Source organism: Anoplophora glabripennis, unplaced genomic scaffold, assembly GCF_000390285.2.
Source record: "Anoplophora glabripennis isolate ALB-LARVAE unplaced genomic scaffold, Agla_2.0 scaffold143, whole genome shotgun sequence".
In the NCBI taxonomy this organism is placed as follows: Eukaryota; Metazoa; Arthropoda; class Insecta; order Coleoptera; family Cerambycidae; genus Anoplophora; species Anoplophora glabripennis.
This window is the reverse complement of record NW_019416225.1, coordinates 183,238-197,727: the sequence shown is the minus strand read 5'-3', so window position 1 is coordinate 197,727 and position 14,490 is coordinate 183,238. Positions and strand designations below refer to the sequence as shown.

The following is a 14,490-nucleotide window of genomic DNA, read 5'->3' as shown; positions in this document are numbered from 1 at the left end:
CAGAAGTTGACAAGCCTAAGGTTAAAATCTGAATTGGATATCTTGAAAGCCTTTGTAAATATCGCAAAAATATTATATCTACCGCCCCCTAAAGAGTTTCATCTTTATTTTGTTTAAATATTTCGGTAAAGAGAAAGCGTATCGGTAAAACGACGTAGAGAGAATAATAGAAGTTATTATTTTCCTGTTAATATAAATTTCACATTTAATTAACAAAGTAATTTTAATACAAATAAATAAATAGATTAATTAAGAATAATTGGAAATCTGTATCTGGGTCACACAATGCAGTGATACTTCGCTGCAACAAATAATCTGCAGATGCACTTTTAAAAAATAAATAAACAATTCGACTGCAATAGCGAATAAACGTGGGAAAAACTACCAAAGTAGGTCAGTTTTGTGACCGCACGACATACTAGTAGGAAATAATTTAAACAAACCCCGATGATATAACAATAACTAGTATTGCAAAACAAAGTAGCGTAAATATTTTGTTTCCTGCATGTCTAGACCTTGAGATTTTCCCCCAGAAGCAGCTAGCAAAAGAAAAAGAAACCCTTCCAAGTGTGGGTAGGTACAAGACTGGAGTGATAGTTCAATAATTGAAATCCATTGTGTGTTGCTGCGGTACTCAAGACTGTGACTTCTTCGAGAGGCACTCCTAGACCGATCTCTTGCCACCGGTGTTGATTTTGAGGTAAGTGGATACATTTTCAAATCGATCTTTTCTAAACTTTTAATGAAAATCTTATTAGTAAAGTCTATGATTCTATGAAAAATAAAAAAAATGTACATGATTTTATCAAAGGACCCATTTCAAACGTGAACAACCTGATAAAAGTAAATTGATTTTAACCGATTTTTTTTTCGTTGGACACCAAAAACTGTACTTGTGAACAAAATGTCATTTGATTTTTATTAATCAAGGCCAACCCTATTTTTTTGTGGGTTAAAATTGAAGAAATCGTATTTAGCGCCCTCTTAAATAAATGTGTATCAAATTTCTCAAAATTTAATATGAGAAATTGATCTGATAGTAGCTCCTTTATTTATGAATAAGGGACTTTTGAAGAAATCCAAATCACTGATATTAGTAATGTTATTATAATTAATTTTATTATCGTTTTTTAATGTTTTTTCATAGCTTGTTTGTCTATAAATGCATAAAAATATTTTATTATTAAATTCCTCTGCAGAAATTTGAAGGTTCAGTATTTTTTTTAAGAAAGTGCCTGGGTACAAGTAGTTTATATATTAAAAAAACCATAATACCATTTCTTCAATTAATTTTTATATTAAATATTTTGGGTATTTTCTAAAAATTTCGCGACATTGCTTGACATGGAGGTTTTAGCCTCAATGGAATTATATAATTAGTAACCTAACGATAATTACTTATAATTACATAGAGAAAAAATATATTTTTTTAAATTTCTAAAAGTGTTTCGTAATATCCTTTTCACTTTCTATTAATTTGGTTCGAGAATCTTATAATTATATTATCGCTATATCTAAATTGATTCCAGAAAGTGAGAAAAGAAAAGCTTGGCAGATTCCATGTCAAAGATCATGTTTCTTTTTTAAACAAGAAAACAACTGACGCAATTTCATTCAAATTTTCTAAGCAGCTGCTATTTTTGATAATCTACAAACAAATAGAGTTTTTTTTATATGCAGCTGCGTGGCTTTAGGGGTTCTCCTAATTTCTATTTATTTAAAAATATCTCAAATCGAATTAGTCTTTATACATTTTGTAATTTGATTCTAAGTGTATGTTTAAATCTCGTTGATCAAATTATATCAATAACGCGATTTGAAATTTACTATGAATCTCAAATGACGTTTTCTGAAATTAAATCGACTACTGCTGAAAAGCATTTGGAAAAGGTACAATAGGTACATGGTGAAAAAAAATGCACTACAAAGAAATCAGTTTATAGTCATGTGCCTCAAATCAAATCTCTTTTATCAACAGAAATTTAAATAGGATTTAACTAAATCTCTTAGCAATGACTAATTCAATTTCTCATACCATGACAATCAAAGCTGAATTAATCAAATTATAGTTAACCTTTTTGATAAACCCTGTCGGCAGGTCTCAGAGAAGTAAAATTTTACGAAAAATACCAAATTTGCTTGTAGACTGGCGACGTGCGACACATTTAAAAATACCCAGTCATCGCATTATAATTCCGGATTGAAAGAGCTGATCCCATGAAATTATTCAACTTGAACTTGAAACTTTCCCCGTTGTCTTATGCAACTATTACCTAAATTCCAAACATAACAGACCGACAGGGAAAGCTTGTACACGAGAAAAGAAAATTACGCGCATGACGAAATATTCGGCAATTCAACATTTCTTTGTATGTGCATACTTTGTGAAACAAGTATGCAGTCTTGCATGTACAGGGTAATTAAGACAGCAGATTCATTAGGGACAAACCATATACAAAACTAGGACAAAATAATTGTATTAAACCTAATGAAAAATCCTTAGTTTGTAATTCAATTATGCTAATAAAACAGCTATCTACTTTTTGTGCATTCATTAAAGAAATCAATCAAGGCTTTGTTTGGAGGTCAGCAGATTGCGGCAGTCCAACTTTTTTCATAAAAAAATTTTTTAATTTCTTAATTGAGTAGTAGTTTAAATATTGTACAATGAGTGTCATATATTACGAAAGTAAAAATATACTAGACTGATTAGCAGATTCCCATTAACTGACACAGCTACTTGAACAATTTTGTGAATACATTGAAGAAACAAAAGGTAGTAACATCATTTCACCATTAATCGTTACTAAATGGTACCAATTATTCTGTTACTGATGTATCTAGTTTTCTATTTTACCATTAGCAATCGTTTGTAACATTAACACCACAGATTACACCTTTTGCGCTTTATCTTTTTCTAAAGAAATCATTTTTAAGTGAACGATCTTAAAAATTTTAACTAATCGTTCTTTAATCTCGCTATTTACTTCTTGTATGTAAACTTTTTGGTTCATGCAAATTATTTAGTTTTGATACTACCTAATATTTTATACAAATAATTTCTAAATGATGAGGTGGCTAAAGTAATGAAAATAGTTTTAGTATTTAAACTCCTTTACAGTTATAAATTTTTAAAAACAATTAACACGAACAAAAGTCCACTTTCCCAACATTGCGAAAGATACCTATGACTTATTTTGTCTGCGAACTAGCAATTGGAAAAGTGGATCTATTACTTCTCATCTGCCACAGAGATATTAACTGCATTTTAAGATTTATTTAGGTATATTTAAATTTTATGGTACCTCTTGCAGGGGAAAGCTGCATGTTGAAGTTGTTGCATAAAAAGCAATTTTCTCCGCTGCAACATCAGATATACAAATAGGTAGGTATCTACCATTTCTTACAGTGTATCTGCCTTTCTCGCACAATATAATCAAGTTATTATACCACATTGAGTTTATTGAGCAAAGTATATCTACTTACATCTTGTAGTTGAAGAATTCACCTGTTCTGTTCATGAAGAGGTAATCAATCAAACGTTTTTGATATGAAGATATTATTTAAACCACTCATTTATTGCCTCCGCAGATTTATTCTAATAATAGACCTAATACCCATAAACGGTATTTCAACATAAAGCTGTTTGTTCCAGTTACCCAACAGATTGTCTTAATAACTAGCGCTAACATTTTTTTAATTATTGTCGCCGAGTGACCTTGAAAGGAACTTTATTGTCGTTATTTCGCCGTAATTAGTGCTTCGACACAAAGTTAAATGAAATTATTCAAATTGGGTACAAGTTTCATACATTGCTTTAATTTCGTAACAAGGGAAAATTAGGATTTCATTTTACATGAGGTAAAGAAAGCACGTTGCCTAACAGTTACTACAGTCATATTTTAATAAGCACTTCTATTATGGCCGCTAATAAAAGGGACGGGTAAAATTAAATATTATATAAACACCGCACCGGCCGATTATTTTATAACAACGGATGTGTATTTTCTGTTTGCTTTTGTTAAGTAAATGTCGTGACAGGCTATTATTTAAATCATTACTTATTCGGCAGAATGTGATGTAAAAATGGAATAGGTAATCATAAGTACATGTTTGTACAGTACTTTCACGCCAAACTGTTGTTCCTTTAATTTGATTGTGGGGCAGAAAACGAGGAAGCAACTGTGACTGCAAGTTGTTAGTGCCTATTAGCACTGTTAGGTTGCAAACGATATAGCTTACGCTTTTCCTACAATTGCATGACTTGATTTTTTCTGTAAATTTAAGGCAGATTTATGAAAAAACTACTAAAAAATATACTTTTGTTATGGCATACTTATTCAAACTAGTCTTGACATACTTTGGGCATAACTATATTTTTCTATATAAAAAAATTAAGAAAATACGCTGTTTGATATATAAAAGAGTAAATAAATATTAACCAGAACAATTAAGCAATCACAAGGTCAACTAACGTTTAAAAATGTTCAATGTTAGATTAACTATTTCTTTACAAAACCCAGTAATTTTTATGGTATTTTAAGATCGTATTTAAACGAAATAATTTACAGATTACTGACTTATTTACGTAAAATATTTTTATTTCTTATCCTAATTTTAAAATATGGTAGGTACTAGTAATGTCTAACATGGTGAAATTCAAAATATATTCAAATATCATACCCTAAATGATCTATTATGGCATGTTCTGCCTCAGCAGATGTCTACCACTGAAGTTATATTCACCAATTCGTGGGAGGATCACAATGGCAATACCAACAAAGATAAAGACACCAACATATCTGAAAATTTAGCGGCAATAGCCAGGAGGGAACTGAGGGAAGAAGAAAATGTGAGGACTCAGTGTCTGGCTCATCTCAGAGAATGGATAAAACAGAATCCTGACATTGAAAATTGCATTACAGGTAAAAAAGGAGTAGCTACACTAAAGACAATAATGAAAATAGAAAGAATAGAAGAGAGAACGATTATAATGTCACCTGTTGTACATATATGTAGATTTAATTACGTGACCAATGACAAATTCTTTTTTCATTATTCTTTCATAAAAAATCATCTTCATCGTTCAACATTTTATCGCTTAAATTCTTTTCTAAATTCACCAAATGCTTTTGTAACAACGCAGATCAAATGCTGACTTATTAAACTGTTTTTTCGTCTAGATGACGTTTTTCTGCTTCGGTTCTTGAGGGTAAAAAAGTTCAGCATACCAATGGCTCAACAGGTGCTCTTGAAGTACCTTAACTATCGTAAGAAATTCAAGCATATAATGTATGACCTGGACTATATGGATTCAAAGGTACACCAACTTATCACCAACGGGTAAGAGAACTGTTAGACAAAAAATTGCGAATTATGAAGCACCTTTTTAACTTTTAGGTATATATTTGTAAGTCCTTTTCGAGACACTAATGGCAGAAGGGTGATAATATATGATCTAGGTGGGTTCTTGTTTTTTTTACCGAGATTTAAATATTAGTTTGTAAATATTGTACTAACCTTTATTTTAGGTTCAAAATGACAAAGTTTTAAAATGCGTTTTCTCTGTTTTTAGGTAAATTTGACTTAGATAAATTTAACGGTACAGATATGTCAAGAGCTCACGCTATAACGTACGAAACGTTGATGGAAGACGAAGAGAATCAAATTTTAGGTGTTAATCACGTAGCAGACTTAGGAGCCGTTGGTCCATCTTTCGTTACACTGTTTTCTGTGACCGAATTCGCTTATTTAATACGATGGGGCGAGGTAAGTGTGACAGACGAGCTTCCTGCTCCAGTAATTGACGCTGCAAGTGTTTCTGTGGATTTTGTAATGAAATATTATTAAGGTTTCAAAGGTAGCATGTTTGTTTCAGCAATCCTTCCCAATGAGACACAAGGAAATAAATTTGTTCAACCTACCGGCTCCAATAAAGTACATTTATGATTTCGCCAAGTCTAATTTGAGTCAGAAGCTTAAAGAAAGATTCGCTGTAAGTTTAGGCCTTACTTAAAATTTGAGATTTGTCTAAAATAAGGAATACTTCAACTTTCTAGGTTCACGATTGCACGGATCAACTGCTAACCAAGATTCCCAAGAGATGCCTGCCCTTGGAGCTGGGTGGTGAAATCCCTTCCAAGGAAATGGTGGATATGTGGAAAGAAGAGTTGTCTGCCAAAAGAGACAGACTGCTCGGTTTCGACGCTATGAATCTCCTCAGCGACAAAGGCATCATCAGGAGCAAAAATACCCCTTCCCAAGACGATACAGGGAGTGGCAGCTTACCCGGGAGCTTCAGGAAGCTGGAGTTGGACTAGGGATCATTTAGAAATGATTATTTGTACAAAATTTGAGTTTATTCGTATTATTTTTTATTTTATAAATTAGCTATTACTGATTATTGGATTTATTAGTCGTATAATTCTACGTTACTTGTGTTACTAGGCGAAGTAAAAGTTCTTTTTCTCTGTACATTGTTAAAATACGTAAAAAGTTGTGTTTTTAAGTAGTATTAGTTAAAATAATTGATAGGTTTGGTTAAAAGTATTCTTTACTAGTAGCAGAATTAAATATGTTTAGATATTTGTGTAGGACCAAATAATTTAGTTTGAACCTATTTTGAACTATTTAGGAACAGGATTTAGCATAGTTTTAAGATTTCTTTTGTTTTCATTTTATTTCCTTTGTATTTTTAAATACTGGAATACCACTGACGTCATCACAATGATTAGAAATAATTTGTTGCAATGTATATATCTATACAAAAGTTTTTGTCTCATTTTTATTGAATATCGTATTTAAGGATAAGATTGCAGATTTAATTATACGTAAGAAATATGAATAATTTCGATGTAATTTTAAAATGGGTCAATATTAAAAATATGTGATATTGTAAATATGATAAACAAATATTCAAACAATTAAAATTCAGGTTTCATTAAATTTATTTGACCAAAGTTAATGGATTTCTATAGTCTTCAAAATTATTAGTCCTTATTAGTTCCTAATAAGTAAATATAATTGAAAACTGAAGTCAAGGGGTTAATTCAAGGGATATATCATAGTCCTAAATAGTTTCCCGATATTTTCTGGACAGAAAGTACATAAAAAATAAATATAACTTTTTTATATTTAACTTTTACCGAAAATGGGTATTAAAGGAAGTTTAAGAAATGACAGTATATACCACTTTTTATTGAGATATTTTAAAAATCCTTCAGGATATCTTATTTAGACTTCAAAGCATTAATTTACATACTATTATGCAAATTCTATATGTTGCGAAAGGGGTAGTTTTAGGGGATGACTGTCACTGTTTTATCCTCAACTTTTTCATTTTTTTTCCATTTGAAATATACAGGGTGTTAAAAGTTTGACTGCCTTAATTTTAACAGATGATGGAATACATTAAAATAAACAAAAAACCTTTATTTCAGTTGGTATCTGGAATTGGACCGTGTCTAAGTGTTTTTTGCATACCACTATTTCCTTTTCTTGAGGTGTTTTCCAGCTACCGCGCGAAAATTGGATGGTGGTGGACACTTTGAGCATATGTTGTAGTTTGTTTTGTACCTGTGCGTTTAAAAATTACTGAATTTTGTTTTTTGATCTAAAGTCACTAAATTATTTTTAATACGTATGGTGATGGACGTCGTGAATTTTTGGGTACTTTAATTACATATTTTTCAAATTCATAATTTGATTGAAAGTTAAGTTCCTGTTTTAAGAGATTCATAATTACTAAAATTCGAGCTAAAATTTAAGCACAACACTATCTTCGTACTATAAAATATTTTATTTTATTTCTTTAAAAACTGGAAAACAATTGTCTTGAAATTTACTAAATGCTTCACAACTTATAGTTGTTTACATTTTTTCCGTAGGACAAGTATGTCGAGTGCACACTGTATATGTACAATATTGTTTAATTAATAATTACAGATTTATCCACTTACTAGTTAAATCATCCACAGATTTTCAACAAACATTTTTCTTCGTGTAAGAGACGTGCCAAATAATGTGAAAATTGCTAGAACATTGTAGGTATTATTCTCCAATTCTGATTCACCGTTGTCTGTTAGCGATACTTTCCATAAGGGTTTACAGTACCAATTAGATGGATGTACGAAAAGCAAAGAGTAGGCTGTTAAACCAAACAAATCGGTTTGTTTTTATGTGGACAAATAATTAGCAGGTGATCATTTCTAATTTGTTGCTGAATAACAGAATTTTTCTGCGAGCCGTCTTATCACTTCAAGAAATTAAGACTATAGAAATTTATTTATAGATCAACGTCGTGTATATAAGCAAATGTTGTTTATCCACCAGGCTAATTGTTGGTGGTTTGTTTTGGGGAGAGCACCGATTTTTTATCAAAGTACGCGAGATGAGAAATGTAAGTTTAACTAACTCTAACTAAAAGTAGAAAAGAATTATGTGCAATATTTCAAGGTGTGTCAAAAATGAAGGAGTTTTTTTCATTCTTTTCCCACAAGGTGATCTTTTAACTCTCTTTTGAATAGCTTTTATAATGTTAGTACAAATTAGTAATTTGTAACGATAAAATACTGAACGGTATAAAAATGAAGAAACATTTTCGTTGCCTAAATTTAATAATTTTTTTTATGCAAATATTTGCCATTGTTTTTTAGATACAGGGTTTGAAGTTTTAAAATGAATATCTTTCAGCAAATTTATTAAAATATTCAATAAAATCAACAACGACTTCTCAAATAAACGAAAAAATTTGGTATTTTAATTGTTTTTTATTTGTCCTTTTTGACATGTTCCTATTTTTATTTCTTGTTATTAGATTCAATATATTTTTATTTCATTCTTCACGATCTACAGTTAAAATCTTATTACTATTTTTTTTTTCAGATTCCTTCACTGATCTTCTTACTGGCGGTCTTGGCTTCGTCCATGAGCTTTCCGATGAACAACGCCGATTTCAACGCTGCTGCTTACAAAGAAGGCAGCGGTAATCCGAGGGCTTATCCGCAATATTATTATTATCCTGACCCTGCTCCTGTTCAACGGCGACAGGACGAGATCCTGGATACGGCCCATAGGGTGGTGTACACCCCCATATTTAGATATAAGAAGAAACAGTCGAAACAGCCGATTAAGAGAGATCCGTACCGTTATAGAAAAGTTAATAGGATAATGCCGGCGTACCTTATTTAGGTTTAAGGATTGTTTTAAAGTTGTTTGATGTAGTAGATATTTATTTATTTATTTATTACAACTGCCTGTTACTTTTTTAGGGAGATATATTTTGTTAATTGTATATTTTGTTACCGTAAATATTAAATAAACGTGTTTTGAAATATGTATATGTTTTTAATTGTTTCATTTAGCAGATACACATTGAATTTATAATAATAATAATTTTTATTTATAAGAAAAGAATCCTACACAAAAAATATTGTTAGATAAATAGAAAAAACCTAGTTAAAAATAAAAATTTATTGAGTTCTTGCTGAGGATTGTGTTCCTGACTGACTGAAGAAACGCCATCATAAATTTTCATCACCGTTCTCAGCATATAATCACAATTTCGCATATTGTCAAGAGCATTCACGGATAGGGGAAAGGTAGCGGACACAAGTTTGACTCCTGAGGGATTCCCAAGGTAGCTGTTATAAGTGTAATGACATGACCTATAGATATGAATACAATTTAGAATTTTCAGGAGAATTCATTGATAAATATAGGAGGGTTACGGACGTAACATACAAAAGAACATTCCTGACTTTTTTTAGGACGCTAAAATCCATCATTTGTTATAGTAGACATTATTACTTTTAGGAACAGTGACTTTTAGAAATTTTAGCCAAGTTTTTTGAGTCTGTCAAACATCTTATTTGCACAATGAATATACGTTAACACACTGTATTTCGAAAACTAAGCCGTATGTAGGTATATTTTTATATTATAATAAAAACTGTTAGTCTCACTTACTATGTAACATCCCATTTGGACAGTATTAGACTGTAAAAATGACAATTTTCGCACGTTTTATATACTAGCAGTTTTCTTCAAACTGACCATTACTCATTTTTATAAGGTGATCATATCTTCCACAAAAAATTACCATCATTTCATTCCTTGCAATAAATATTTTTCCGAAGAGTTTACTTTATTTATTAACTTCGGTACGGTTAAACACACACCTTAAATTTAGGTATTTGTTTTGGCATGAGTAAACAATCCTGTGTCATGAATTTTATGCGAATAATCCCATCCTTATGGACTGTTTCGAGAAGCCCTCTTACGTACGAACGCTTTTAATTAACTCTTCAGCTAAAAGTGTATATAAGTGAAAAATCCTTCAGGAGAAAGCAAAGATCGTTTATTAGTAAGCAGTGTCAAGTGTACAAGAGAAATTTAGGAAAAGTTTCGAAATGCAATGGGTAAGCAAATATTTGTTTAAAATTTTCGTAAAATTATAGCTCATTCGCAAATTATGGTAATAGTGAGAGAAAATATAATTTACTAATAATTTGTATACAGTATATATTTAAAAGAAAACATAATTTCAAAATAAACGTTAATCAGCCTATTAGGTGAATTTTATTTTTTTTTAATTTTTAATTTTACGTTGTTACAAAAATCTATAGTTAGCTGTAAAATTTATAACGTTTATGTTCTGTTGTTTCAATATTAGGTGTTCTTAGATTAAAAGTTAGTATCTCATTTTTTAGGCAGTGGCATTCGTCCTTATGCTGTATTGCATAGCATGCTTTGGTTTCCCATCAAATAACTCCAGTAGTTCTAAGCAGTATGGTAGCATTAAATCCGAAAAATTTGACTTACAAAGAACCACTTTGAGAAAGAATAGTGAATCCAACAATAACGATGAAATAATGCAAACTGCGGATATGATAGTATTTCGACCACTGTTTGTGTATAGAAAAAGAAAGACGCAGAGGTTTCGGATACCCCTAAGAAGAAGATTTTTTCGGTTATAAAGTATAAAGGATGCAAACCTAAATTGGACCAATGAAGAGTTTACCATTTTTCCGTCTCCAATTAGTTCAAAATGGAGATGATAACGATTGCTGCCTCAAAAACAAAATGCTCCTTTAGTTTTAGGAATACTATTTATTTTATTTATGATCAAATAATTTTTTTAACATATAGGGTTAGCTCTCTGACTATATTTCTTTGTGTAATATTGTTAAGAAATAAACTGTGATTTGTGTGAGTCTGTACTCAAATATTTTATATATCTTCAAGTTAAATATAGTCAATATTTAAACCAAAGAATGTGAGGTTTTTTTATTACCAGCTCTACAAGAATGGCAATATCTTCCACAAAAATTGACCATTATCATTGGAATTTCATTCCTTGCAATAAATATTTTTCCGAAAATATTTATTTGTAGTTCCACATTAATATAATATAGCAAAATAAATTAGACAATAAATCACAAATTCACTATCACATCTTGTGAGGTACAAACCTGTTACGAAAATGTAACAAGTAAACTGTCTTTGGCATAATTCAGCAATAATCAAAAACATTGTCTAACATATATTCTTTTTCTTTTTCGATTCTAACTTATGTGCCACGTCAGTTGTTGCCGAGTCTTGTGATAATACTTGGTAGCAGTCAGAGACACGGTGCTCCAAGATGGCTTCCTCAAGGAACGCTTCTAAGGCCTTCACTTGTTTTGATGTTGGCAGTCGATTGTCATACATTCCTGTAAGTAAAAACAACATACATACTGAAAAAGGTTTTAAATAGTTTATTTAAGTAGACTAAAAAGAGGTTAAGTTGAAAAGTATTTGTTCTTACCTAAAAACCCTATAGTGAAAAGTTGGACACCATTGCTGTCGAAGCCAGAAGAGCAGTTCCATCCTCTTCCTTCGTATATTCGGCTATCCCCCGCCAGGACAAAGTTATATGGAACAACTGTGTTGTTCAGTCTTTTAACGATGTCTTCGCTAAGATTTCTAAGTTCGTTCAAACATTCCAATTCGTTCCAACACTCAGTGGTGTTAGTTGGAAGCAGAAGGATTCGTTGAACAGGCAGTTGAAGATGAGGGGTCTCCTTACATTTAGTCCAAGATATCCATTCTGTTCCAGGCACCAGGGTGAAGCCGTTTGCAACGGGATCTCTACCTGAAAGGTTACAAATGCCTGAGATGTTCCCATTATATCCGATTTCGATTTAATCGGAAACCATGAGTTTAATGGACAGTGAATTTGATTTAAGTTTGTATATGCATATTTTTTTGAAAGTTTCGAATTCTATTATTAATACGAGACGCTATTTTTTGTTTCCCTCACTTTTCTTAATTATTATATCCCTCCTTCTATAAATAAAACTCCATTAAAAAGGAATGATGTATTTGACAAAAATAAGATACAATTCAAAAAATCAAATATTTGTATTTTGCATTATAATATATCACATAAAAATTCGAGGGAGAAGTTTTTCTGGCAGTCTTACGATTTCTTTACATGCTGTGTCGTGCAAAAATCTACGGCCAATCCTTACCTGAAAAGTCCAAGCGCATATTTTTTAGGTGTGACTTTCGCTTTTCTAATTATATTAGTAATGTGCTGTTTAGTGACTTACGGATACATATAGAGAGAGGCCAAATGATTAATAATGAGTCTATTTAAAGTTTATAAAAGATACCGACATACATATCAAAATATTAGATACCGGGACGCCTTGTTATCTCAAGTATGATAAATTTGTGTCCTCTGTTACATAAATAATAAATAAAAATAATTACTACACCCAAAAGCTATAACACAGACAAAATAAACATCGCTATACAGATATATTTATATCTAACAACTCGCGATTACTCAAGAACTGTTTGCAAACTTTGTAATTCGATTTCTATGTCTGACTTGCAATTCTTCTACTGAATTGTGCGAGCAGTTTCAATATGACTGAACGCCACATAAATGATAATCGTGGATATTTCTTACCTTCCACAACTAGAAGATAAGTTGAGGCAGATACTCCTACTATAAAGATCAGGGCAAGCACCACTATCCAGAACTTGTCGCAAGAGGTAATTCGGAAAGTCGAAGTCGTGTTGAGGAGTTCCCCCCTCTCTTCTTCACTGTCATTGCTGCAGGCGAACGCAGAGGAGCACCATCTGTGGACTGCAACAAAGCAGAAATTTTTTGTAGTTAAGTTATATTGTTAATAAATATACATTGTGTTCAAAATGAAGTTCTGTATCAACTGTTAAGTAGTTAGTATGTTTAAAAAAGGAACTACCTGTATATCGTGTCAATTTACAATTTCAACACACATAGAGATAGTAATAATATAAAATAACTGTATCCATTTTATAACAATAATAATTCGTTAAATCATCATGTCTATTTTTATTTTTACGGGAATCGAAATTACGTCCGTAACATCTTATAGTACTTTTCGGAAGAACTAGTTATAAATAAACTATGGCTTGCACAATTAACTTAGGGGAATTTTGCGGATAACGAATTCGTAGAATTTAGAACATCGCTTCCAAAAAAGGTGCTATCGAACACATGTAATGATAAAAACTACAAACGTGGTTAAAACTGTTATCCTGTTGGTAAGAAAACGGAAGCTGTTATATCCGATTTAGCTTAGTTGTGGTAGTCTGTACGATAAGGAACTGCCAGTAAAGTAGAATCGACAATTTTTACTGCTCCGTGAAATTAAAACATCACAAAATTATAGAATATGAAACAGGGATTATAATAGAGAATATAAGACATAAAATATTACAGTAGGTATTCTATTTGCAATGTTTCTGATCAAATCTATTATTTGATAACAAATAGTACACATATCTTTAATATTTTTACCTTTAAGGCAACAAAAAGTAAACCTAAATAATTTTGATAGGCTTTTATTTTAAATTAAAAGCGTAAAGATATTTATAACATCAAGAATTTAATACACTTAGCTTTGTCGTACGTTTCATTGCACCATAGCTGCGAAAATTTCTATTCGTGTTTATTCTTCCGCATGAAACCACACACAGCGTAGTAAAAATACACTACATACAACGTGACTAATGTATAAAAATAATTCTTACCTATCTCACAAAAGCCTTGTCTTGAGAAACTCATCTTTGATACAAAGACGAAACTACAAGATCATGGAATATTATTCAAATTATTGGCACTACACAGACTCTGACATGTCGCAAAGCAATTAACGCAATGATAAGGAGATATGATAATTGAGAAACCACGTGGTCTAGACAGGCAACGGCGTACGCTACACTCAAGGTTCCTGTTTAATTCATGCCGGTCGCGATACTGGCGGTAATTTTTCATGGGTTTTTATCGAGGTCAACGAATCGCGGCGTTTTTTCGCGAACGAATTTAGAGAGTTGTGGATCGATTTGATTCGGAGATATAATAACAATAATAAATATTGTTGTGGCACTTAATTTTCCTTAAGTCATACCAAGGGTTCAATCAGAGTTGGAGAAGTTTTGATAAAATACACAACA

At 31.4% G+C, this 14,490-nt stretch overlaps 3 protein-coding genes across 5 annotated transcripts; 2 read left to right on the top strand and 1 right to left on the bottom strand.

Annotated features, from left to right (window-relative positions):
- The first annotated feature begins 607 nt into the window (after positions 1-607).
- LOC108909379 (alpha-tocopherol transfer protein-like) lies at positions 608-7,082 on the top strand. Of its 3 annotated transcripts, none has more exons than XM_018713706.2 (8): positions 622-700; positions 3,315-3,385; positions 4,718-4,925; positions 5,184-5,343; positions 5,401-5,462; positions 5,576-5,769; positions 5,879-5,995; positions 6,060-7,082. In XM_018713706.2, the coding sequence occupies exons 3-8, from the start codon at positions 4,721-4,723 to the stop codon at positions 6,318-6,320; spliced, it is 999 nt and encodes a 332-aa protein (XP_018569222.1). In that variant the 5' UTR covers positions 622-700; positions 3,315-3,385; positions 4,718-4,720; the 3' UTR covers positions 6,321-7,082. The 3 variants fall into 3 exon arrangements, with proteins under 3 accessions (XP_018569220.1, XP_018569222.1, XP_018569221.1); XM_018713705.2 differs by having other exon boundaries at positions 4,721-4,925; positions 6,060-7,081; XM_018713704.2 differs by lacking the exon at positions 3,315-3,385 and having other exon boundaries at positions 608-700; positions 4,721-4,925.
- A 1,269-nt stretch (positions 7,083-8,351) lies between these two features.
- Positions 8,352-9,189, top strand: LOC111691540. Its single transcript, XM_023454561.1, has 2 exons — positions 8,352-8,398; positions 8,884-9,189. The coding sequence occupies exons 1-2, from the start codon at positions 8,390-8,392 to the stop codon at positions 9,187-9,189; spliced, it is 315 nt and encodes a 104-aa protein (XP_023310329.1). The 5' UTR covers positions 8,352-8,389.
- A 2,193-nt stretch (positions 9,190-11,382) lies between these two features.
- LOC108909371 (peptidoglycan-recognition protein 2-like) lies at positions 11,383-14,279 on the bottom strand. Its single transcript, XM_018713694.1, has 4 exons — positions 14,068-14,279; positions 12,959-13,138; positions 11,807-12,133; positions 11,383-11,711 (listed from the first exon to the last, which is right to left on the bottom strand). Exons 1-4 carry the CDS (start codon positions 14,099-14,101, stop codon positions 11,536-11,538), a joined length of 717 nt encoding a protein of 238 aa, XP_018569210.1. The 5' UTR covers positions 14,102-14,279; the 3' UTR covers positions 11,383-11,535.
- Positions 14,280-14,490: the final 211 nt, after the last annotated feature.